The sequence below is a fragment of the Colias philodice genome, chromosome 18 (assembly GCF_061535455.1).
Source record: "Colias philodice isolate Cphi_HAF_F1 chromosome 18, ilColPhil1 Martin Lab GWU primary, whole genome shotgun sequence".
Lineage (NCBI taxonomy): Eukaryota > Metazoa > Arthropoda > Insecta > Lepidoptera > Pieridae > Colias > Colias philodice.
In genome coordinates, this window is record NC_143103.1 from 4,117,644 (window position 1) to 4,145,092 (window position 27,449).

Consider the following 27,449-nt stretch of genomic DNA (forward strand, 5'->3'; position numbering starts at 1 on the left):
AAAAGTGGCTACATGTGGATTTGAATGCCAAGCAGATAACAGTGTGTTGTCTCTTTCTATCGCATTAATTAGGGTATTGAATAAAAGAGAGCCACTATATAAGAAACGTTCAATTAATTGTTACTTCTCCAGGCTTGTTAATTGCTCCGAGAGACAGACATTTTCGACTTTTTTTAGTTTTTCATTGACAACTCAACTGTCATTCATTAATCATTACAGTTTCCATCAAAGAGTATAGTAATATAGAGGGTTTCCATAGCAACGATGAATTTGTTTGTGATTGCTAGGTTATTTCATGTTTCATATTTAATTTTTAATTGTTCGATTACACGATAGATTAAGAGATACATAAATATGGAGAACCCAGATACGCCTCAAATTATAACTCACATAGAACATAATCTTGATCATTCCTTATTCGATTGCAAGTGGATTCCTTGTTCGGCGAAATTTGTTGTTATAGGATCTTTACCTAAAGGAAGTGGTACAATTGAAATATTTGAAATAACATCTGGTGAAATAAAGAAAGTAAAGGAGATAGAACGTCCAAATTCTTATAAGTGCTGTACGTTTGGAGCTAGCAGTGATGTTGAACGACGGCTTGCTACTGGTGACTTCAAGGGTACCTTAGAAATATGGTAATATATTAATTTGTTTCAAATTCATTAGTTAAAGTCACATTTCCTATAGGACTTGCTTTGTTTTAATAACCTTCTGTAAGTAGCTACTAGCTAACAACCACATTTTTATCCATAAACTAACATAATATATTTAATTTTTATACAGGGATCTTGAAAAAAGTTGCCAAGTATACATAACAAAAGAACACTCAGATATAATTAATTCAATAGATGGCATTGGTGGCAATATTGTTAATTGTGGAGCTCCTGAAATTGTAACCGGAAGTCGAGATGGTAAAAAAATATGTCAATAATATTACACATCAACATTTAAATTAATCTACTTATGTAGAATGATCAAATTAATTTTGCATTTTAGTATGTTTATTACTGATAATGTAATTAGCAGAAGGTACAGTATGAATTTTTTTTCTAAATAGGAACTGTCAAAGTTTGGGATCCTCGGCAAAAGGGTAAGCCAGTTGCCAACATGCAACCAGCAAAAGGAGAGACAAAAAGAGATTGTTGGGCTGTGGCATTTGGTAACTCATTCAATGATGCAGAAAGAATTGTTACGGCTGGTTATGATAATGGTGATTTGAAAATGTTTGACCTGCGCACAATGTCTTTGAGATGGGAATGCAATTTAAGAAATGGGGTTAGTTCTATGTAAAGACCTATGTTAATTGATTAAGCATGCTATGCAAATATTAAATTATATATTTCAACTATTTTAAAGTGCTTCTTAAGAGATCTAGTTGAATGAAAAAATATTTAAATTTTGAGTTTTAAACAAATAATATTTACTTTTTACTTGCATGTTAATAAGAATGTTTATTAATTTTTACAAATTGTCTTTCGATATTAAAATGAAATAGATAATTGTATAATATCAGACATTGAAATTTTTTAAAGGTATGCTGTGCAGAATTTGATCGTAAGGACATTCCAATGAACAAATTAGTAGCGACTACCTTGGAAGGGAAATTTCATGTGTTTGATGTTAGAACACAGAATCCCACTAAAGGTTTTGCACAGGTAAGTTTATAATTAACTATCTGCCCCTGCAGACATTGTTCTGCTCTATTGTCCCATTTTCGTGTTTACTCTCCAAAAGAACCTTCCTTGTTCCTCAAGAAAAACATTTAAAAAATTAGTCATATTAGTCGAGCCTTTCTCGAGTTTTACGAATTGCAACACATTTAATTCAATTTTATATTAGATATATCTAATCAGGAAAAAATCTTTAAAAAAAGCTTAACAAAATAAAACCTCAACATGGCTATATATACTATGTTTTTTTTTTATTTTTACTCGCAATAAGAGTACTTATTAAATGAATTTCTAGGTGCTAGATAATACTATCAAGAGTGGTACAATATGGGTGGCTCGACATTTACCACAAAATCGTGACTTGTTTATCACTTGTGCTGGCAATGGACATGTTTCATTGTGGAAGTAGTAAGTATTGACTTCAAAATATTATAAGTCATTCTACATAAACGTAATGTAATATTATAAATGCTAGTTTGTGAGGAGGGATGGATGTATGTTTGCTATTCTCCAACGAAAAAACTACTGGACAGATTTAGATGAAACTTTACAGTACCTAATTTAAGTTTAATACATTAGAATAAGACATGAGCCATAGAAATTTGATTTTGTCACTATTCAATATATTAATATTTCATTTGATAACTACATAATATTAAAAACGCGTGGCGTCGTGAGTTTGCAAGCGCTCGTAATTAGCTCGTTAGCATAGCATTAGCTCGTTAATCGTAGTATTCTGATGAGTAAATAAAACATTACAGAAGCGGGAAAAAAATATATTTTTTTGGAGCAAATGAAGTTGCGTCATTTATTTATTAAGATTAATAATATTTTAGTGAATATCCAGAGCAACGCTACCACGTCGATTCTCAAGGCGTGGCTATTGGAGTTCCCGGTAAATTGAATCGCTTACAACGCATGGTGATCAGCTCTCAGCCGATAAACGCTTGGGATTGGAACAGGGATCACTTCGGTCTGGCTGTAGCTACGGCGTATGACCAGTATGTTAGGGTTTTAGTCACTACGAAGCTGAATTTACATTAATTTTTTTATATATTTGACAATTGAGATGGATAAGTTAAAAAAATATGAGTCCTTCTAAGTGGCCTTATCTTGAATGCACCAAACAGCATTGCAAAATGACTTCAAAAAATGGATATTGTCGTTAAATTAAAATGCGAATTGTGAGAATTACTTAAGTTTATTTTTATGCTTACTTTTAAAGTAGGTACAGATACACGAAACTCGTGTCGCTTGTACATTTTAAGATGTTCCTTAAATTATAATTACAGTTTAATTATGTAAGCTATATGACTTATTATTATAAACTATAGAGCTTTGTAATAGAGCACAGAGTGTGTATTTTGTTATTGAAGCAAATAAAACAACATGTCAATTTTCTAACTCAAAAGAGCGTTTTATTGTATCTTAGCACTTATCATAAATAAAATTAAGGCTAGCATTCAGTTCTTATTTTAGACTAACGTCAGAGCAGTTGGTTTGTCGTGGGTTAAGCCGTGGTCAAATAGCCATACTGAGTTTACTTGTAACTTTGTCTTGTTATTCTTCCGTAAAGCGACCAAAGCTTGGGATTATTATTACATACAACTAAGTTTTAATTATTTCATAATCCAAGCCGATACACTTATACGTAAGTGACACTTAGCCCACACTTAACTGATAATGCTAAATATTCAAACGGAAATCTTTAACACATTGAAGCGTAAAACAGACAAAGTATTTCATTATAAGCTAAATGAACACTAAATTGAAGGTAGATTTAATGACAATATATTCTATAACTTCAGGAAAGGTCAATATAATACACTAAGGTACAATGTAATGTTACTATCACTTTTTGCTTTAAACATATTATTATTGTTATTGTATAAGACACGTTATCTATAAGCTAGCAAAGAGATTCAATGCGATCAAAGTGATGTTTCTTTCAAAAAACTTGTCAAAATTTCCACGTTTTCAATCTCTTCGCCCAACGTGTAGATAAATATCCGCTAAGGCTAATTGTCCCGTTTGCTCTGATAGTTACGATCCCTTACAAAATTACATCATTGCAGATTTTAACATATTAACATGAAAAATACAAAAAATTATATAAGTGACTACCCATACAGATTATATTACGGCCAAAAATGAAGCCTTACCGAATGATCTCTATATTAACTGCCGACTACAGCTAGTGGATTCAAATTGTACAAAAACTAATTGTTTCCAATTTTGTAAACTTTTACCGTCTACCCTCTATAAACTTACAATAATTTACAATTTTTAACTAGGGCATGTATTAACGCAAATCAAACTGTAAACCTGAAATTGAGATCCAAATAAATTATTATAAAAGATTAATTAATTAGAGAATTATAAATTTCAAAATGATGTAGGCACAATTCTTCAAGTTTAACAATAATGAGAACTGCTAATGTATTATTGTAGGTATTTCTCAACTCACATATTGAGAAATTATACCTGTACTAATACAGGGTGTCCCACTATCGGTACACTAAGCGGGAAGGGACTTGTAGTTTTGCATACACTGATCACGTAAAAAATACTTAAACAACAAAATGACGCCAAAATCTTGCTAAATTTTTCCTTAAAATTCATGTTTTCTTCGCTAGCTTCGCACAGCCGGCATTTATAACGATACGCTAATGTGAGCATTTTGTCTATGAAAACATAATCTTAAAGTTCTTAAACGATAGCTCACGGGCAATGTTGGCCGGGTTGCTTGTTAGGGGTGTACACAAAGAGTGTTTAGAATTCATCTATTTGAAAAAAAAAATGCATCTGGAATCTTATATGTATTTTTTACGTACTCAGCGTATGCAAAACTTAAACCTCCATTGAGCTTAGAATACCGACAGTGGGACACCCTGTATAGATAGAAATTATTAAAATCATGTATGATAAAGAATATAATTATTATAATCACAGTACAGTGCAAATTACAGTCAAAATTACAATGCATGTTTATTCGAGGCTGCTTTTTTAATTATAAAAATATATAACCTCTTTTGAACTCCCTTCGCTTTATGGGAAACATTCTTATACATACATATTTCACATCATAGACCATTTCATCATTATTTGTAATTAAATCACTGACACAAAAATAAACATTTTTAACGCACAAACATATATTTTTATTCACAAAAACATGAAAGTAGCTATGGAAATAACACGGATTAGAAATTGTTAAAAAGCGTCTTATAGTGTAATCCATGTTTTTGTAAATCAATATTTTTGTATTTGCATGTGATTGACTATTATTGTTTTATAACTAGTAAATTATAGTTCAATATGTATTGAAACTATCGCATAAACTAAATGGAAACAAATGCTAAAGGATTCTAAAACTAACATCACTTAAACCGACGAAGCCACATTACGAAAACCGAACATAAATTAAATGAACAGTCATATTTACATTTCATTATTATACCATTTTTTTTCTCTATATCCATTATAATCGATTGCAATTACTATCATTGAAAAGAAAAAAAAAATCACGATTAGTTTTATAGCATTGATTGTATATGATGTGATCGCCTATAAATTCTTCACAGCAATATACAAAGCTTTAAATTATCTTATTATCAAATTTTATCTTACAACGTTGACTCTTAAATAAATATTTCGTTAGTCGAACACGCCGATATCATTACCTACATTATTCAATATGGGGACAAAAAAATACATTAATTAGGAACATCACAAATCGTTCCGTTACCGTGTTAACATGAAAAAATATACTATTTAGGGCCGATTTTTCAATGCTTGGATAAAACTTATTCGTTGAATAATGTATAAAACTACCATTTTAAAAACGTATTCTAATTGCCCGTATTTGACAGTTTACGTGACATTTTAATATTATCGTGTAATACTTTATTGGACGGATAAGTTTTATCCAAGCATTGAAAAATCGGCCCTAAAATATATTCATCCGAACTTCATAAAACTAAAAAGTGTATCGAAATAACGGGATGCTTTTGGTATTTACAATGTTGTACCATTTATCGGTGAATGCGACGGGAAAACGGCGCAAAGCGCTTTAAATACAAGGCAAGTATTGTTTGTACTTTATTCGTTACACTTCTTACTTCATTTACCAAAGCATCCTTCGGCGTATATGGGGAGAATGAAAATAAACTTGAATACATATAAACATCAAAATAGGATTTAGTAAACAAATGAGATTCCATATACATGAATCGGTATTTGGTACAAAATTTAGCTGTTAGTGAACTAACGCAGTCATGAATGTGCCCTCAAAAGTCGTAGGGCCCCATAACCGAAACAAAATATAGTTACACCGAACTACGTCGCTGTCTCGTCACACATTGATGTTTCCTTCATTATTCGTTCGTATCGCACATCTGCGAATCTGCAAATTAAAATAAAATTACTTTAATTTATGTATTTCAATATGTGCATGCACATAATATGCTCGGGCGTATGTATGTAGAGGTGTGTCTGTGGCAAAGGTATGTACCATACGTGCGTGTGTGATTTAGTCATGTACTGTGTACCTCTATGCGCTTGTGTGTGTGTGTGTGTGATAAAGGCGCGCGTGTGTGCGTGCATGTGTGGTACAGGCGCGCATGTATGCGTGTGTTATATAGGAGTGTACCTCTATGCGTGCTTATTTGCTACATGGTCGCGTATGTGTGCGTGGTATACATACCTTCACTCAGTCGAGGTTGTCCTGGAAGATGAGCCGCACGTATCCGGGCGTGCCCTGCAGCGGCGCCGCGCAGAACGGGCAGATCGCGTGGAAGCCGTTCGTGCCGTGCGGTATGTCTACGCTCGCCCAGTATCTGGTGACACGTTCATTATATTAAAATGTAGGAAAACCATTTTTCTTGTATAATCGAACAAGTTAACGTTTCAAAGAAATATATTTCTTGCAATGACTTTGAATCGAAAATAAATAACCTGACTAATCGAGCTTATCTAGACTTTTATGTTGACCAACACATTTGACGAAACACATTGTATATCCGTCCTTGAAACTTTAAAACTACACAACAGATTTTGATGGGAATTTTTTAATATGTACCTATATAGATAAGGTTTATAACATGTTGCATAGGATAAGGATAGTATTTATTATATTTCAGACCAAGGTAAAATCGCGAGGCACAGCTAGTACACAAACAACACACTCACTTGACAGTCCGCTCGGACGCCATGTGTCCGCACGGGTTGAACGCGTAGGTGGGCGGGCCGGCGTCCACGTAGAACGCGGGCTCGATGCCCATGCACACGCGCACCACGGGCCCGGCCGTCATGCACAGCTAGTACACAAACAACACACTCACTTGACAGTCCGCTCGGACGCCATGTGTCCGCACGGGTTGAACGCGTAGGTGGGCGGGCCGGCGTCCACGTAGAACGCGGGCTCGATGCCCATGCACACGCGCACCACGGGCCCGGCCGTCATGCACAGCTAGTACACAAACAACACACTCACTTGACAGTCCGCTCGGACGCCATGTGTCCGCACGGGTTGAACGCGTAGGTGGGCGGGCCGGCGTCCACGTAGAACGCGGGCTCGATGCCCATGCACACGCGCACCACGGGCCCGGCCGTCATGCACAGCTAGTACACAAACAACACACTCACTTGACAGTCCGCTCGGACGCCATGTGTCCGCACGGGTTGAACGCGTAGGTGGGCGGGCCGGCGTCCACGTAGAACGCGGGCTCGATGCCCATGCACACGCGCACCACGGGCCCGGCCGTCATGCACAGCTAGTACACAAACAACACACTCACTTGACAGTCCGCTCGGACGCCATGTGTCCGCACGGGTTGAACGCGTAGGTGGGCGGGCCGGCGTCCACGTAGAACGCGGGCTCGATGCCCATGCACACGCGCACCACGGGCCCGGCCGTCATGCACAGCTAGTACACAAACAACACACTCACTTGACAGTCCGCTCGGACGCCATGTGTCCGCACGGGTTGAACGCGTAGGTGGGCGGGCCGGCGTCCACGTAGAACGCGGGCTCGATGCCCATGCACACGCGCACCACGGGCCCGGCCGTCATGCACAGCTAGTACACAAACAACACACTCACTTGACAGTCCGCTCGGACGCCATGTGTCCGCACGGGTTGAACGCGTAGGTGGGCGGGCCGGCGTCCACGTAGAACGCGGGCTCGATGCCCATGCACACGCGCACCACGGGCCCGGCCGTCATGCACAGCTAGTACACAAACAACACACTCACTTGACAGTCCGCTCGGACGCCATGTGTCCGCACGGGTTGAACGCGTAGGTGGGCGGGCCGGCGTCCACGTAGAACGCGGGCTCGATGCCCATGCACACGCGCACCACGGGCCCGGCCGTCATGCACATGGGGCAGCGGCGCACGCCCGTCTCGCTGCCCTCCGCGCCCCACGAGTGCTCGCCTGCAAATTATTATATAGACATATTATTTTAAAAAAAAGACGGGTTGCACTCCGGGAGTGCCGGCAGAAGTGAAAACTTGATTATTAACGTTGAGCATGTTTGATATCCATCCGTCTTACGCTTTTTCGATCAGGTCACATGTCCTGACGCGAATTTAAGATTTTATACCCAACGCCGCTAAAGAAGTTTTCACTTCAAAAATCGAATTAAAAATCGGCCAAATGCAGATTTTCTTATTAAAATTTCGTATGCATTGGGCAATTGCGAGACTGATTCGCGACACTAATGTGACTTGGTTGCGCACATTGAATGTTCTGCAAAAAAATTAAAAAAACAAAAATTTTAAATCAGTCGAGTACGAGTCAGACTCGCGACGGTGTGCCGTGTGGATTACGAGCATCGAATGTTCTGCAAAAAAAAATTCACCCATCCAATTTATGACCGCGCCAACCGTTGCTTAACTTTATTTTTTCATTATTTATTGTTATGCGGTGTAAAAAATAGATCATCTGTGAAAATTTAAACTGTCTACTTATCACGATACCGTTTAACCTTCGGTAACTCTTAAAAAAAAGACGGGTTGCACTCCGGGAGTGCCGGCAGAAGTGAAAACTTGATTATTAACGTTGAGCATGTTTGATATTTTGGAATGGTATCCGTCTTACGTTTTTTCGATCAGGTCACGTGTCCTGTCGCTAGTTTAACATTTTATACCCATTACAGAAAAAGTGCTCAACGCCGCTAAAGAAGTTTTCACTTCAAAAATCCATTTTTTTTTCTTTTTTTTTGCTATTTACCTTGCACGTGCCCGCAGTTGAGGTACACGTACGGCTGGTTGAGGTCCTGGTGCGCGGTGGACAGCTTGCGCGGTATCACCAGCGTGTTCAGCCCGACGGGGCACTGCGGCCGGCCGGCGTTCAGCTCGTCCACTAGCGCTTCTAGGTCGCGTTTCGTCTAAAATTGTTAATATGGATTATATATAGTACATGATTTTCGGTTTATTCAAAACATAAGAGGTAATTGTTCTTCTCAGTCGGGCAAAGAATGAAACATTTTGCTAAAAAGAAAATCAACCCGCGCTTCTAGGTCGCGTTTCGTCTAAAATTGTTAATATGGATTATATATAGTACATGATTTTCGATTTATTCAAAACATAAGAGGTGCAATTTGGAAGTAAATTGTTCTTCTCAGTCTGGCAAAGAATGGAACATTTTGCTAAAAAGAAAATCAACCCGTGGATACATACATGTACATTGTATTATGTGATCATGAATTTATTACAAATGAAATAAGGAAGGTACTTTATTTGGACCAAAACAATTTTTTCAAATTTTGCAGTTTTCACTTGGAATAAAGTTTTAAAAAAAATTCCTCTATCACGAAGAAAAAATTAGTATGGAAGATTAATTGACTAAGAGACTCTGATTGAACAATAAAGTGACAAAATAAAAAATATTATTTCGATAAATGTATAAAAATAGTTAAAAATAATTAAGTACCGGTGAATTTTTGAGTCCCTCAGCGCTTCTCCATAGTAGTGTAGCTCCACACAAATCTATCATTGTCCCGTCTCTCAGTACATTTGTCTCCGCCTGACATGGTAAGCCCTGAAATAAATTAATAACAGTGTAAATGTTACGAAAAATAATACTTTTTTAGCTTTGGATGGTCTATTAATATGTTGATGAAGCTATAAGAAAATTAACCTACAATAAACGACTGTCTGAAACAAAACTCTGCTTTCGCGTGTATTAGGCAGAGTTTTTAAATAAGCTATACAGGGTGTAATCGTTAAGTGTGCACAGGCGATTTTTCCGTAAGTATTACAGATAACAAAAAACTTTAAACTGATATCGAAAGTACTTAACCTAATGAGTAAAATTGCGGTAATAAATTTTTAAAAATAAATCGAGAAATATCGAAAAAATTATCTTTAAAACCTCCCATACATTAAGTATGAAATATGAATATCCCATATACATTTAATATGAAAGATTTTAGCTTTCTTTTTCTTTTTTTGGTTTTCTGCTTTAATTACTTCGCAAATTTGAAGTGACATTTTCCACGTTTTTCCGGACATTTTCACGCATTTTCCGGGAATTTTCCGGACATTTTCTGGACATTTCCCAGGCATTTTCCGGGGATTTTCCAGGGATTTCCACGCATTTTCCGGACACTTTCACGCATTTTCCGGGTATTTCCCAGATATTTTCCAGGCATTTTCCGGACATTTCCCTGACATAACCGCATTTTCCGGGAATTTTCCGGACATTTTCTGGACATTTCCCAGGCATTTTCCGGGGATTTTCCAGGGATTTCCACGCATTTTCCGGACACTTTCACGCATTTTCCGGGTATTTCCCAGATATTTTCCAGGCATTTTCCGGACATTTCCCTGACATAACCTGTAACTGTCTGGAAAATCCCCGGAAAATGCTCGGAAAATCCCCGGAAAATTTCTTGGAAAGCCCTGGAAAATGCCTGGAAAATGTCCGGAAAATGCGTGAAAATGTCCGGAAAATATCCGGAAAATGCGTGAAAATGTCCAGGAGAAGCGTGGAAAATGCCTGGAAAATCCCCGGGAAGTGCTCGGAAAATGCCTGGGAAATTCCCGGAAAATGCCTGGGAAATGCTCGGAAAATGCGTGGAAGTTTCTGGAAAAACCGTGGAAAATCCCTGGAAAATGCCTGGAAAATATCCGGAAAATGCGTGAAAATGTCCGGAAAATATACGGTAAATGCGTGAAAATGTCCGGAACATGCTTGAAAATGTCCGGAAAATATCCGGAAAATGCCTGGAAAATCATCGGAAAATGCCTGAGAAATATCCGGAAAATGTCTGGGAAAATCCCGGAAAATAACTGGAAAATGCCAGGGAAATGTCTGGAAAAAGCGTGGAAAATGCCACTTCAAATTTGCGAAGTAATTAAAGCAGAAAACCAAAAAAGAAAAAGAAAGCTAAAATCTTTCATATTAAATGTATATGGGATATTCATATTTCATACTTAATGTATGGGAGGGTTTAAAGATAATTTTTTTGATATTTCTAGATTTATTTTTCAAAATTTATTACCGCAATTTTACTCATTAGGTCAAGTACTTTCGATATCAGTTTAAAGTTTTTTGTTATCTGTAATAATTACGGAAAAATCGCCTGTGCACACTTAACGATTACACCCTGTATAATAGACGTTCCACATAACTGCCATGAAATAAGGTGTTAATTTCAATGCATGTTTGGCCATTTTTTTCATGAACTTTTAATAGTCGCTGCGATAATGCAACCGGCATTATCAGCACACCGTTCGTGGTCAGATTGTATATCTCGTGGTTCTCTGACCATTTCTTCGCCTTCGAACATGTCCCCTGCAAGTAAAGCCACTAGTTCCTTACCTTCTGTTGAGCGGATCGGCTCTCCCGTAACGAGAACACAGCCCCACCCACTGAGGTCTCGCGCCACGGGCCACATGTCGCGCTGCCGCCGCAGAAGTCGCCACGCGGGTGCATTATGAGCACACCGTTCGTGGTCAGACCGTCTATCTCGTGGTTCTCTGACCATTTTGTCGCTTTCTCCTGCAATATGTTAATTTAAATTAATTGATGTAGAAGTAAAGTAGAAGTAAGTAGAACCTTCTCAATTTACTGTTTAGAATTAATTAGTAACAATATTGATTTCCAAAACTAACAATGATACAGTATAATACGATTTATTAATATAATAATCACTTGATGTGTCCTTTACTTTATGGAATAACAGATGTCTGTACTTTCAAATTCTTTGGTTATAGAATTTGAAAGTATAGACATAATAGTATTAGGAGTAAGAGTTAAATAAAAACATAAATAGGACTAAGAATCTCAGTCAAGGACAAATTGAACTATAATAAGTGAACACTATTAATTTCTCTTTTTAATAAGATTCGATGACCCACTATCGTTTAATTAAAATGCTCTTTCATTAACCTTCCCATAACTCAAATGCAACTGCCGCATTCTAAAACGTAAATCCATTATCAACATTAATTAACTTCACGATTCAACCTACAATGTAACTAAGCGCTGTGGATTTGGATTATGAAAAAAAATCTATTGTCTCATTGTATATTATATCAAAGGTCTTTGTCAAGGGAGGGTCGCCGCATTGTCTCTCACATAATAACTAATCTGGCATTTTCCTTGCAATTAAAATGAATGGCCACTAACGTAATAGGATATCACATTATGCTATTGCAGATCTCGTATCGATATACACGTAGGTATACAATAACATGTTAATTTTTTAATAAGTTTATTTCGAACGATGAAATCTTAAATTGGTTTCAAGGCTAGATATTTGAGTAATATGGCGAGGTAATAAAGTAACCATTGTTCAGCTTTGGAAATTAAAGAGAAAATTGTACATATTGAATTGTTATTTTTTATTTGTATCACAATCAACTAAAGTTTAAACACATAAAATACAATATGAAACAAACCGGGGTTTTTCTGTAATGACTGGGTAATGCCTGGCACTTCTCGTTAAATGAGATTATATTTTGCTGGAAATTCCATACAATTATTTAGATAAAAAATGCTCCTATAATAATATAAGTTTTGACAAAATCGTCAGACCCGTTGCTGAGTTTATCTTCAGAATATTTCTCCAATTCCACGAAGCGACTGGACAGATTATAACGGGACTTTAATTGGCATGTTTGATGTTATAAGGGGTAACAATAGCCTATATTACATGTAACTCGATCGCCAAAAATAATAATAAAAAATATATGTAAAAATAGCTCTGTATGTTGAATAGCCTATAATAATAATTTCAATCTTAGCAAAACTTCTGGGCTTTCAAAATATACTTTTTTTCATACATTCTTACACCAACTTCAACACCAAGTTCGTCGACCGAAAGTTTGTTTTCCCCATTGTAAAATCGATTCCATCCAATCATAAACAAACAAAACCTCCAGGGAGCCAACCCTGACCGCGTAATTGTGGTTTGCAATGATACGGCAAACAGACCGCGATATCCTGCCTCGGAGGGACTTCGTTTGCTTAGAAACGGGATACGTCCCTGCCATTTTGGTCTTTACTGCTATTGAGATAACGACTCGACGAAAGTGGTGTTTCAATATTTTTATACGACAGTGAGAGTAAGTATTACGACCGGTCACGTAATGGTAAGCATTAGCAATCATAGTCGCTGCGACGGGGACATGTTAGCGACATTAAAGAGCGGACTCAGTTTTACAATTAACATCATTAGAAGTAACAGCAACAGTTTTGAAGAGTTAAAATCTATGGCGCCATTCTTTTGAATGGAAAGAAATTTATAACTTATGTTGAACGATAACAGGTTTTTTTTAAATACAAAAGAGATTTTTAAATACAAAAGAGATTTTTTTTTCTTTTAGATAACATAAAACTATACAAACTCGAGAAGTAGGACTGCCTACCCTGTCCAGGTAAACATGTCGTAATCTGGGATTTCAAAATGCATGCATTTATTTTCCTTACAATAAGATAATATACGTAAAACTGGTGAAGAATATAATATGTAAAACTTTTATTTTCCCTGTTTGAGTCAATACTCAATTCCCAAACTCCAATTTATGAATGAAAGAGTAATCTAATCTTAACTGGTTATTACAATTTTAGTTCCAACCCTCCAACTTTCCTGCTATATACTCTGAAAAAGTGCTACTTACACCAAGAAATATATTCCTCGAGGAGTCAAAGCCGGCAGCGTAAATGCGGCAGTTATTCACGTCGTTGCGGTCCGCTATGATGCGGCAGGCGAACCGCGATATGGTGCTCTGCAGGACCTTGGTATCACCCGTTTTGTCACCCGCCACTGTGTCCATCACCACGAAGTCTATGGGGGACTCGGAGGATCGTCCGATCTGGAAGGACAATATGCATGTTTATACAACTTGGTGACAAATGTAGTTAAAGGACACAATCTTAGTACAAAGCTGTGCCTCACTGAGCAGGCTTTAGTTACGTCATAAATCCACATCGTAGAGCTATTACGCACTGTCGACCAGTCGCTGGCGACTCAGTCGCCGGCGACTGTGACTTACTATAGTTTAAATAGGGGCTTGCGCACTTAGTCGTCAGTCGTCCAGGAGTAAGTCACAGTCGCCGGCGACTGGTCGACAGTGCGTAATAGCTCTAAGACTAGTTTAAGGCTATTTCAAATACCATCTCGATAAGTACATGAGCATACTCGTTTATGAATACTTCAAGTAGCATTACCAACTTTTAATTATGTAAATCAATGTCCACAAAAAGGCCAGACAAGTGCTGGCATTCCCACGTTTACCATTAAAGGTGACAACAAAACACTCAACGTATACGAGCTAAGAACAATTTAACAGATTCTTAGGCAATTGGCTCACATGAGCGGCGAGTGTGAAGGTTGCGTTACATCACTAAGTTCCGCTGAACGAATGCGCCGCTCTACTAGTTTCCTGGGGAGGTAACATTGAGGCTTCACACCTCACCACGGTAACGATGTAATTGATATGATCGACGACGTCATATCCGACAAATGTCGCTTCAAGTTCGACAGCAGAGGCGAATATTAGAAGGGCACAAAGGAATAATTAAAAACTTTTGATAATAGTCCACTTTTTAAGGATGTATCCAAAAATAATTAAGGAGAATTAACGATGAATAAATCAAATTCTACTCTACATGTATATTCTTTTTCAAATAACTTCAGCAAAATTAGCCCAAAGAGTTATTTTGTCCAGTATTCCATAAAGGGAAGGACGTCAATTCTATCAACATTACAAAGCCATTTAAAAAGTTTTAATTCCATAAAAGAATAATGGATAACGTTTACATTCAGCACGCTCATTGCCGAAGCAGCGCTTCTGTTAAAACGGAATAATTACGCAAATTCATATTTCTTTACCGGAAGCTTGTGTTGTTGTCTCGGCGCATAACTTTTTAAGCTCACATTTTGAAGAAGTTCTTTTGTTGTGGTTTTAATTAAATCTAGGTTGGATCTTAATGAAGCATTGAAGCTCGACTAACCTCGACTGTGCCTTCAAGACATGGTCGTAGCTGAACGCGTCGGTGATGGAGGCCGGTCTTATCTATTCCGGTTTATTAAAATCATGAATATTGCAACGAAAATTAGAAAGAAGGTAACATTAATTGTTTGCACCGTAAGCTATTTCGTTACTACCTACATATATCGTGATTAAAGAGAGAGAGAACTGAAACATAGGAACAAAAACATAAACATGTAGGTACCTAAATTGATCACTGGAATACACTATAACATATCCCAATAGTTATTTATCATTGACCGAAATAATAAACAACCAATATTGATTGTTATATGCGTTTCTTTGTATCCACTAACCTTCAATCATAACAAAAAACAATTCAAATTCAAATTATATTTATTTGCAAGAATGTAGTTACAAATTATAGATGTTTTTAATTACAATATTATGTGGCTAATACATTCTACCCATTGATTGGGTGTGCAAATATTGAAAAGAAAGTTGATTAGTCTAATTATTTAAATGTACACACAATTCAATTTTCACAATTACGCGAACGCACTACGATTAACACGATTATATCACACACTTATCACACACAATTCAGTTTACACTACTTAAAAGTCATAAATTCTTCAATGTCATAAAATTGTTTCACCATCAACCAGTTCGTCAGTTTATTTTTGAAAAAATTTACTGGTAGTTCCTTGAAATTGTCCGGTATTTTATTATATATTTTAATAGCCATAAATATTACACTGTTTTTAGCTTTGTTAATTCTACACGTTGGGAAATGTAATTTGTTTTGGTATCTTGTCAACATATGCGAATTTACTTCTCCTTTCTTCTTAATTCAATAGTTTATGCTAGTACTCCTAAAATAGAATAGATGTGATTATCATCGTAAACATTTCTTGTTTTAAATTCTTCATTCATTGCCAGATCGTGTGCCAACATTTTGCTGTACCTACATTACATAGAATTGCATATGTTCGCAATTTCAATAATAAATCAAACATCTTTTACAGATTACATTATACTCATTAAATCAATAAGAATGTACCTAGTCAGTGAATACGGCATAGTAGTAATTAACATAGTAGTGTTTAACTCATGCTAATATTTATATTGACACTTGAAATACTACATTTGAAGATGTTGACAACCTTTTATGAAAAGGTAGTCAAGGATGCAGTAGTACAAAACACAATACATTATGTATAGGATATTGCTAGATCTGTGTAAACGCAGTTAATCACTGGCTGTCAATAGCGAGGTTTTTAACTCCTACTATTCAAATCATTCAAATGCAGATTTATTGCCGGCCGCATGCGGTTGAGTAACGGTTAACGTAGCTCCCAGTATGATTGTAAATAACACTGTCGTACAGATTTATAAGTTTATGTTGATGATTATTATGATATAATATTATGTGTTAAAGGTAAAGTGTAAAGAATAGCAATTCTTAAAAATTAAAATAATAGATTCGAATGTTTTAAATTTTGAGTGTTTGCTATATTCGATGTGGGTATTTCATGCATTTTTTATCTAAAACTAGCGGTCCGCCCCGGCTTCGCCCGTGTACATATTTACGTTTTCTCTACATAAGAACCATCCTCGTACTTCAAGGAATATAATAAAAAAAGAATTATCGAAATCGGTTCAGCTGTTCTCGAGTTATGCGCTTACCAACACATTTTGCGATTCATTTTTATATATAAGAAGATATGATTTCATTAGAACGCGACGTACAGATTAAGGTAAAAGCTTTATTGAATTAAAAATAATTTGTTCATATCAATTATTAAGAAAAACCTAGACTAACTTACCTACCTAATTATAGCCTTGCAATTGTCAAATTGCTCTTTGAGACCAATAAAGTCCCTTCGAGCTATCCCATAAACATAAATCATGTAGAAATACACTGAACTAAATGAAAACATCACTCATAGTTAATCTCGCTAATCTCCAAAGCTCGTCGATGGCCGTGGGGTGCAAACCCACGTTGAATGGCTCAGTCCTGCATAATGCACTTGTGAAATTTTGTGCTATCGATCGTGTGACCTTTGGATGAATATGCCAGGGTGTTTAAATGCCTCGCGTTTGAAACGTGCCATGGTTACATAGGCATTTGTAATGTTTTGTTTTTTTTTTCAATTACTTATTTACCTTTTTTTATTCCCAGTATAATAAAATAAAATGTCAGAGACATTCCTTACGCCTATTCTAATTGTTAAGAGATGCAGAAGTTCCTTTTATGTATATGACATTTGCAAATCTTTGGCAATTCCATTTTATACACCATGCGGTAACATTGTGTAATCGTGTAGACTTAAATAAACTGAAGGGCTTACCCCAAAAGTTAACCATTTAATATCGCTATAAATTACATAAGCCATAACAAAGTACAAGGGCGAGCAAAAAAGACCAAAAAATAGCAGAACGAATCGACTGTATCGTATATTTATTTGGAATCGTAAATTGCGAATAGAATCGCATATCAATACAATGCGTGACTTCACTGAGTTCACAAGCAGACGGTTGGTAATGGTACATTCACACAAAGACATCAGGTTACTAAGAAGGCTCTACACCTAATAGCTACCTCGTAATTTCGATTCAAATCTTACATCTATTTGTGGGCATATATAGGCAAATAGTTACGAGCACCGACAATGACTTAGTAATAACTACCAGATAAATCTTTAAATAAACTCTACCTGCTCTAGACGAAACTAGTAGGTCGTAATCTATATGATAGATTCAGATAAAATCACTTACGGATCAAAAAATGACGTAGAAAACCATCTTATTTTCTACGTTATCCATTTTGCCTTTTTCCATGCAAAATATATGCAACAATGTAAAGAATATAATTAATAACTTTTTAACCAGGAATATAAAAAACTGTAACGTATTTAGGCTAAGCAAGCGTGAAGGGCGCGCTGATAAGCAAATCAAAGGCATGACCACACAAAAAGTCTCGCCAATAAAAACTGGTTCCGCGAAAGAGTATTTTTTTATAAATTTTGTAACCGTCATCGATTACTTATGGAATCGTTATTATTCAGAGCTAAATAAGCTTTTACAGATCGTTTTGCCAATTGAGTATGTATAAATGATATACCAGTATTATAATATCAAACTTGTTTTCGCGTGGCCCCCAAAATTGGATCACGAAGCGTGACCATTGTGACGACGCAAAGATTGGCGCGTTCAACATGCAAAGCCTACATAATTCTATTTAAAATCATCGAAGCCAGAAGGCAAAATTATATCGTAATTCTGTGCATCACATGAATTCCCTGAAATCCAAATTAATCATATCCCAACAGCTTTCGGCGGTGCAGAATTCACTAATGTAATAAGGAAAAAATTGTTTAAATTGTCCATCAAGCATTTCAAGTTATAGGCATTTTTTACATGTAATATATAAATAGCGAATCATTAAAAACGGATATTCAAATATAAATAGAGAAATTTATTACTAAAACCATAATGTACCTACACGACGAAATTATAGGTGAAAGACTTAAAACACAGAAAGAGAAGAAGGGAACATGAGTCTTACACCATAATCATATACACATAGAAATAGCAATACTATAAAATAAAACTAATTTAAACTTTAGAACTAAAAGACGTAATTAAAGTAGCCAGAGCAAAGCTAATGCACAAATGTAACGCATGATAACCAAAACAATCAGCTGTGCTACATGCATGAAGATAAGGATATTAAATCGTGTTTTAAATCGGATTCTTTATAAATATTATATTATTCATGGCATATAACATTACATGCCACGAGTGTCTTGTATTCGAGGTTAAATTTATGAAAATAAAATCATTTTTAGAAGCCATCATGGTAGTCATAAACTCATAAGTCATAACTATCAAAATATTGAACTCCATAAGTTATTTGATCAATTTTTTTTCTATGTAATTTAGATCACATTATGCTCGCAACGAGCCTGAAGGTAAGATATTAAACATTCTATTCGATTTATTGATTAAATATCTTCATTCAACCGTTAACGTAAGTAGTTAGTGACATTCAAAGTACACAAAATGTATTTATAATCACATCACTAGTTATCTTTGCTATTCGCATCTTGTTAAATACGTATTCCTCTTAATGACAATTTTCAACGCAAATTATCTTAACGACAGGTCAAATTACAATAAATCTTGTGAAATAAACGTAAATACGATTAAGCTATCATCTACAATAAGATAATTGGAGAAAATAAATTTTCCATAGACTTACGAGACCGTTAAGTTTTCTTTAGAAATTAACGGTCCACCTGATTTTTTGCAAATGTGCCGTTATGATAAATTGATGTTTTCTTAACTCGCAGAAATAATACCGCATTACGTTAATATTGTACTAAATGAAGCTTAAACACATTCATATTCTGCAGCGTATATTCAGAAGCTTATATTGTAATTTTATGTGATCAGAATGTAAAAGTAGGACGAATAAAATAATTTTAAAATACACAACAAAATAAAATAAAAATGTTTCCAACGACCAGTTAACATATTTTATAGTGTTACGTTGTCACTCTCGCCTATCAATAGAAAGCTTTTAACATAGATTGAATGGATAGAATTACAAGAATGGCGCCAGACATGTTTCTTTGACAAGCTCGGAGCCGACTAAAGGTGCAACATGAAAAAACCTCAACAGATGTTACATGCTCTTGTGTATAGTTATCTGCTGTAAATTCTGAGAAACCAATGAGACACGCATTATTAGCTTTTTCGATACCTTTCCCAAATGGCATTTTTCTGTTGCCATATTATGAACCTCGTATTGAAGTGGCCCGAGTATTTTTACAACTTTAGTCAGTTTTCTGTAAGTAACGGTATTGCTCCTTTTGTTCAGAAATAATAGAAATGTACTTAGTTGGCCTCACTGTAGTTGCACAGTATTACCATTATTTCCTACAGTAGTGCGACGAATGTACTTGTGCAGAGAAACGGAGGGGAACTGGCGGGGGTCGGGCGACGCGGGCCGCGTAAAGCAAACACGCTTAGTTTGCTTTACCTAGCGCGAAAGGATGACGCAGTCGTATTTTTTGTGTAATAATTTTATTATACATAGGTACTTACATATTCTATTATGGCGCGCACAAACTGTTCGGTTTACGGATGTAAATCTACATTGATATCCCAGAAGGAAACAATATTTCAGAAAGATTGTATTAATTGTATCTGTTGAATTAAAATCAAAGCTATGTATATGTTGTCCTCATTATTTTCTAATCAGATTGTACATCCCATTCCCAATGCGAATGCATTACTAAGTTAAATGTTTTATTATACAATTAAAAACATCCAAAAATAAAGTGTCCACGTAAATAATATTTAGCAGTGCAATATCTGTAATTATATATTTATGAACAAATAATTACATCAGATTTAATAATCGCAATTATTTTGAATGTACATATGAATAAAGATTTCATCATAATATTAATAATCACAATTGTTTTATTTCCCATTTGTTGCAACCCTAGCGTATTTTCGTGTGGCAGCGTCATTACCTACGCTGGCGGCGGCATCGCGCGACATCAAAGGCGATTCCTTACTGTAGGAAATAATGGTAATACTGTGGTAGTTGTATGTGTAATGAGTAAAGAGGCCAAATTACGCTGGAAGTTCTTCGTATGGAAATTACAAAGGGTGTTAATTATAGTGTTTGTATTCACTTCCTAGCTCGTTTCGTATTGTTGTGTACAAAGGCTATATCAATGTTTTAAATGCATTTGCAACCGAACATAATACTGAATCGTAAGGTAAATGATATGTTTAAAATATCAGGTTCGTTTAAGTTTTTTTGGACAGATTATTATTGAAATCTTTGATTTGATTTAAATAAAAAAATGTTGTGTGGTTTTATGAAACCACGGTAAAAGTGAAACTGTTCGAACGGTTCCGAACACTGCTTTGTGTAGCGCATGTCGCGTGACGGTCGGCTGCCGAGTAGGTATACCTACTCGGCAGCCGCGATACACGCGACATGCGCTACACAGACCAAAAAGTTTGAGACGATGTAATAAAAGTTTCACTTTAAAAGTTAATTTATGCAAGACCAGGAAATATAGCCAATCATTGAAATGTTAAAAAGTTCATCAACAACACGAATACTTTAGAAATTAAACATTTAATTGTGGGAGACTCGAGGAATTAATCATTGTAATGTAGGTGGATAGTAGGCGATGTACAGTTTGTAGTGATGTACGATGTGTTGCACAAATTGGCTGACATTTACGATGATTTTGATGTTTTAATGAGTTTAACAAATAAAAAATTGTAATAAAAAAACATTGACAAGAATAAAGGCGTCACAAAATTCACATGACACCTTCTAATGGTGATGATAATAAAGAAGAAGAAAAAGTACTGATACACATCAAATGACAATCCCAATATTTCCGAGAAGGGCTTACCGCGATGGCATCTATTGAACACGGGTGGGTATTATTGAATAACTTAACAAACACGACCGCTGACAGTTATTCGAAACCGAGAAGACAGGTCTCATAGAATAGTAGGTAGACGTGACACAAATATGAAGGTAGGGAAATGGAGGTGCCGTTGAAGCGCTTTGAATCGGCTGACCTGACAGGGGAACGTCAATATGCATCCGCTGCGAGAATGTAATAAATACAATGAAAAGCTGCGGGTAAATTGAAAAGGCTGACGTAATAGACGTAAAGCGAGTCGCATAAATGACGCCGAGAGGCAAATTGGGTCATCTTGCTCTACTTTATAACTTGAATTTTTAAGAATACTCGACGGTTGGTAGTTTCGTTTAATTAGACGGATTCTGGGCTAAATTTAGATGATATTCTTCATAAAATAATTTACACCTCGAACCACTAATGACGTTTCATTTGAACTATGTATAATATATTATGTAATCTATATATGTACCTAAAAAAATATAAACAAACAAGTATGAACACAACTAATAAAGATTAAAATAAGTCGAGCATTTTATGCCTGACCTTTTTTCTAGTCCCAGCTTACCGTTTTCCATAATTATACGATAAATTGTACAAAGCCGATTTATTTCTAATGCTAAATCGATTACCTGCAGTGAAAGTATTTAATGAAATCTTTATTTATCGTCACCGTTATTGCCGTTCCTACTTTCACTAAGGCTGCAGATAAAACATAACAATAGACCACCTAGACTAGGCGATGTTTTGAGATAATTAAAGCAACCGGAAATCGTTTACGGGGAAAAGTTATTATCTGAAACGCATTAACGTTTTAATTGTTATGACAACTTACATAAAAATGTTTATGAAGGGTTTTTCTACATCTTTTAATACTTTAGTTTTTATTCTTATGACGATACATGCCATATCTTCTATCAGAGCTTTCATGTCGATAAAATATGTAAAAGACAAGTAGTTTTAATTATGAATCCCTTGGCCAATTTTTTGTATGTCACGCTCCTTTTAAGTTCTTCTTTACAAAAAACCTCATCAAGTAGGTACGGTCCCCTATGCATTGATCATTTGAGAAGAATGTGCCTCCAATCACGTCGGCACATGTTCCGACATTTCATCCGACCAAAGACGATTCGCTATAGGGAAAACCCAATTCAAAATGCTTTATTTGAGGAAATTAAATAGAACAGACCTAAATAAATCTGGCAATAGAAGTAATGGACGAAATACATAGATTTTTTTTTTTATGCAATAGGGGGCAACAGAGCAGACGCGTCACTGGTGGTAAGTGCTCCACGTCGCCCATATGTACGCTTGAAATAAATTTTCACAAAAAAAGACTACAATCACGGTAGGTAATGCTCGTGCTATTATCATATCTGTGTTTGTAGGAAAATTCTAATGTAGTTGATTTATAAATTAAAAAGCTCTCTCTTTAAGTTTTTTTTAAGACTCTTAAATAAGGGTCGATGAAGCAGATATTGTTATATACTACTTGCTAGATGTATTCCAATAAAAATAAATCTTTTGTATTCAAATACATGTAGTTAATTTTAATGCATGTTAAATTATAAAACATTAAATTGATGCGTTTACAGTGTGTAGTCGAATGTTGAGAATACATGTAATCACTTTGCCTTGAAGTTTTATCCCAATTCTCGTCACCATTGTGTACTAAACAAAGACTGCATAATATTATGTTAGAGGTTGACAAATTACGTTTTACAAGGATTTTTTAATTAAAATGATACATAAGAACCATGGAAAATGGAATCGAATATAAACAGTGCTTATTTATTTAGTATATGATAAAATAACACACACTGTGTGAGCGGTGTGAGCCATGATTTCGTTACAATTTTATTTATTTCTTTAAGTTAAACCCTGTGGATAATTGGATGCTATTATCAGAGAGTAATTTCTATTTACCTTTGATAACTTTCATAACAAATAAAAGTGCGTTAATCCCCTTGAAACAACACCGCTGAAATACTGTTATTCTACATCCATAATTTAATATGATAATGCACTATGCGCGTTGCACATATTACGTTAGATACGTCTATATATACAATATACATATATATCGCGTGCGAAAAGCGGCATAAAATATTCATTGCACGTATGACCTCATTATATGGCAGTGTTTTAAGGAATCGTTTGAAATACGTTCGTGCTCAATAATGCGGCAAATACGTAAATCGTACGTACTATAAACATGCCTTGGGGTTCAATTTTTATAAATCAGATTGCAATTATTAATTCCCGGTATTTTCTACCGAAAATACATTGGTTCAATAGGGTTTGATAGTCGTGGTTCTCAAAATTCAAGTTCGTCTTATCTTTAGTAAGCCTAAAGACCGCACCAAGTCAAAATTGTATTCAAATCATTACTTTTTTCTAGATTGAATATATTAAATTCCAGAAGCATCCAAATTATAAAACATATATATCAAAAACTACTTCAGGATGCTAGCAATAATACTAAATCGTTTACACGACCACAATAACATTACCGAAGAATGTCCATCTACACTCAAACATATAATGTTACTTCCAGTGCGTCTAGCAGCTAGCTCTTGTGAGTTCCACACATATTACCTGTATAATTCTAAGCCTTGTCAGCATTACATATAAGCCGTTATTTACCCACCTGACAGGTTTCAAACCCTTGACATAAAGCTGTGGCTACATCAATCTTTGTATCAATTACAGATTACCTTTTGTTTTGTATGGAGTTAATAAATAAAAAGTCACGCCATTGAGTTAGTCATTAAGTAACGTTTGCTATTTGATGTAAATAATTAAGAATTATAAGACAAGACTACACATTTCTAAATATAGATGATCTAACCATGGCTAAATAAGAAAGCCATAGGAATTTCTCCACTAGATACCATGGAATATCGTGTTTGGACTCAAATGGATTTGTCTGCGTTATACAATATGCACATGTGTTAGTAAGTAAAGTGAAGGTTTTTCCATAAATACATATATAAATCACACTTAAGTTTGGTGTCAACTGTCAGCTATCGAAACTGGCTTTTACGTCGTTATCGAGTTGATATGTATTGATTTAATTAATCGTAAAGCAATGTCTTTTATATCGCAAGTAAATAAACAACGTCACATTGTATACGAAATTAAAAACATAAACAGATACTTTTTATCATAGTTCATTTACCTGAATATCTAATGAGGAAAGCAATAAAGGTAGATTGACTGATTAGCCTTTGTTTGTAAGATTAAATATGAAATGAGTACGTTCGCTAATCGCGACTGTTATCACTTATCAGTCTGGAAGACACAAAATACGCAGTCGATTGAAATGTAAACTAATAATAATTCACTTATATTATCTGAAGAAGTCAAACCTTGCTGCGCTATTGACTATTGAGTAGTAAATTGAGTTAAGTCACAGAGAGGTCAACTGCATTTAGGGCTAGCGAACGTATATTTTAAAAGATATCAATTGTACATTTAAATATATATTTAAGGTAGTTTTACTTATTAGTAAATCCATAACAAACAAAACATTTTTTCATCCAAGATTACAACAATGGTCAATGGACACTAAGATAAATTTAACATTGAAATTTTATTATTTCTTTGTGAACATTTAAATACATTTATAAAAGAAGTGTTAGGTAGGTGACAACCCTAAGTGCATTGGTATTATAACGAGCGAGTTATGACGGCCCGTATTATGAATCGCATGGCGCATTTGAAAGGTTTCATGCAGGGAATTAAAGAAATAAGTTATTAAATAATTGAAATACGCGACAGCAAATTCTTCTTATATAATAAGTAATACGTACTGCAACTGTAAACAACACTTGAAGTTTCTATAAGAAAATATATGAAGTTACAATTCTTCTCCAATCTTAATATTGCTAGGGTTGAAGATACATACAGCTGTAACGATGTTTGTTTGAAGAACTAACATGTCGCAACACCTCCCCTCATATTAGTTGATATAATTTCAATAGTTGGATTCGTCTAGACAAAATAATGTCGCATCATCCCCTGTAGGGATGAGGTCCGATGAACCGTCTCGCCCTTGTATTGGTACAGTACAATATCATCGTAAATTAAAGAACAATATTGACTGCAATTAAATGTCCCTAATGAAATTTATTGCCCCCTTCTTTCTCATTGTAGTTTGGGATTATTATTACATTATAGGAAAGTAAAGCAGACATTTCAAGTCTATAAAAATATTGAAAACAATCGCTGCTGAATCAATCTTAAAAATGTCACTATGCCTATTCATCATCGTGTCCCACGTCTAACTAGATCAATTGTACCGTTGATAGCAAAAAAGAGAACAGTTAAATGGATTCTTCAAATACGAATGAATATGTACACACAATGAATGAGCGTCATTTACTTACATCTAGGTGTGTGTATGTTTTGAAGACAAGTACAATAGTGAGAAGGTGGATTTCCGTGAGATAGCGGAACGGTGATATACCCTAACTGGTTTCATCAAGGACGCGACTGTGCAATTAATATGATATTATGGTGGAATTTGAATGTACTGTGTGAATCTCAAGGCAAAGTACTTACGGCGCGCAAATTCATTGTCTTCTAACTAATTGTATTGTTTGGACAAAGGATCTTGTAGACTTTTTATGTGTGTGTTAATCGCAGGGGTCATTTTATACATTTACGAAGGAATATTGCTATTCCTTAAAGTCGATCTCAAGCTAATACACGCGAACAATAAGATAATTTAACGACAACACATAAAACAAGTTTTACTGGAAAAAAGTATTCCTCCTCTACAATCGACTAATAGAACAAAACCACAAAACATACCAACTATGAACTAGTTCTATGAAATAACACGCAAGCTATTATCCAGGAATTTAACTTTTTATCTGCAAACTGTGTTTGCTGAATTGAAAACATCTAATAAGAAATAATACTGACATTGGCTTTCATAGATTCCTATCATGCGTCCTGCTGCCTGCACTTTCGCCCGTCTGGACGCTGGCCAGGGAACATGGAACTATATCGAATTATTTTTCCTATCCAGCGCGATGCTTTTATCCGATTACATTCCTTTGTAAACCGAACTTCGGGAAAAGTAAAAATACATATATCTCTTTGTTAATTAAATTTAGGAAACTTAAAACGGACTTTGCTTATGATAACGTATTCAAAACAAAAGAAGATAAACACAAAATATAAATTATCGTTAGAATAATTTTACTTGGACCGTTGAAAATTTTGTTCAACATTCAGGAATACAAAGACATTATAACTGATATAAATCTTTTGTTTTCATATAATTCTAATAGCTTGTCTTGATTGATGGTTTAACGATCGTCGGAACCGTTACTATTGGTTTTTTAGCACATAATAAAAGAGCAGTAATATTCTTTTACTATCAATATATTGTTAGCCTAGAATTCAGCGGCTGATTATTATTATTCAGAATTCCAATAGCGAATTCTTTTTGGGTAATCATTTTTTTATGAAGTGTATTTTTTATTACTTAGAATTTATGAGTTTTAGCGAAGAAGTTGGTAATTCATGTTATGTGAAGCAAACCCAGCACGAAAGAAGGGTTGGATAACTTTAGGCAGTAGTGCAAATTTTGTCAAAATTGATTTATAGAAATGCATTAACCTGACCTTCAGGTTAATGACAGCATTCAGAAGTTCAAATGGATTGTTTTAAAAAATCACATGTAGGTACCGCATTCCACCCACAATGCATAGTTAGTATTATAAATTGTAATGTATTAGAATCTAATGTTATAAGTATAGGTATCGATTAACGCGATGTTGCGGGTCCGTCGGCCCGGCGACGTCCTTGGCCCGACCACGCCGTCTCGCTATCCCTCCCCTCTGACG

General features: G+C 35.4%; 2 protein-coding genes across 3 annotated transcripts in view; one reads left to right on the plus strand and one right to left on the minus strand.

Moving 5' to 3' along the window:
- The first annotated feature begins 236 nt into the window (after positions 1–236).
- Wdr92 (dynein axonemal assembly factor 10) lies at positions 237–3,084 on the plus strand. Its single transcript, XM_089706506.1, has 6 exons — positions 237–638; positions 787–914; positions 1,061–1,278; positions 1,536–1,658; positions 1,969–2,081; positions 2,510–3,084. Exons 1-6 carry the CDS (start codon positions 355–357, stop codon positions 2,715–2,717), a joined length of 1,074 nt encoding a protein of 357 aa, XP_089562632.1. The 5' UTR covers positions 237–354; the 3' UTR covers positions 2,718–3,084.
- The window catches only part of Pli (E3 ubiquitin-protein ligase pellino), a 51,640-nt gene continuing 27,256 nt past the window's right edge, over positions 3,066–27,449 (minus strand). Inside the window, exons 4-10 of one of the 2 annotated variants that reach the window (XM_089706495.1) lie at positions 13,805–13,999; positions 11,502–11,681; positions 9,609–9,716; positions 8,907–9,063; positions 7,928–8,108; positions 6,379–6,511; positions 3,066–6,078 (exon numbers count right to left, since the gene is read on the minus strand). In XM_089706495.1, the coding sequence (XP_089562621.1) occupies positions 6,385–6,511; positions 7,928–8,108; positions 8,907–9,063; positions 9,609–9,716; positions 11,502–11,681; positions 13,805–13,999 (948 nt within the window). In that variant the 3' untranslated portion in view covers positions 3,066–6,078; positions 6,379–6,384. Of the gene's footprint in view, positions 6,079–6,378; positions 6,512–6,996; positions 8,109–8,906; positions 9,064–9,608; positions 9,717–11,501; positions 11,682–13,804; positions 14,000–27,449 lie in introns of those variants that run through there. The other variant, XM_089706493.1, reaches the window with a different exon arrangement.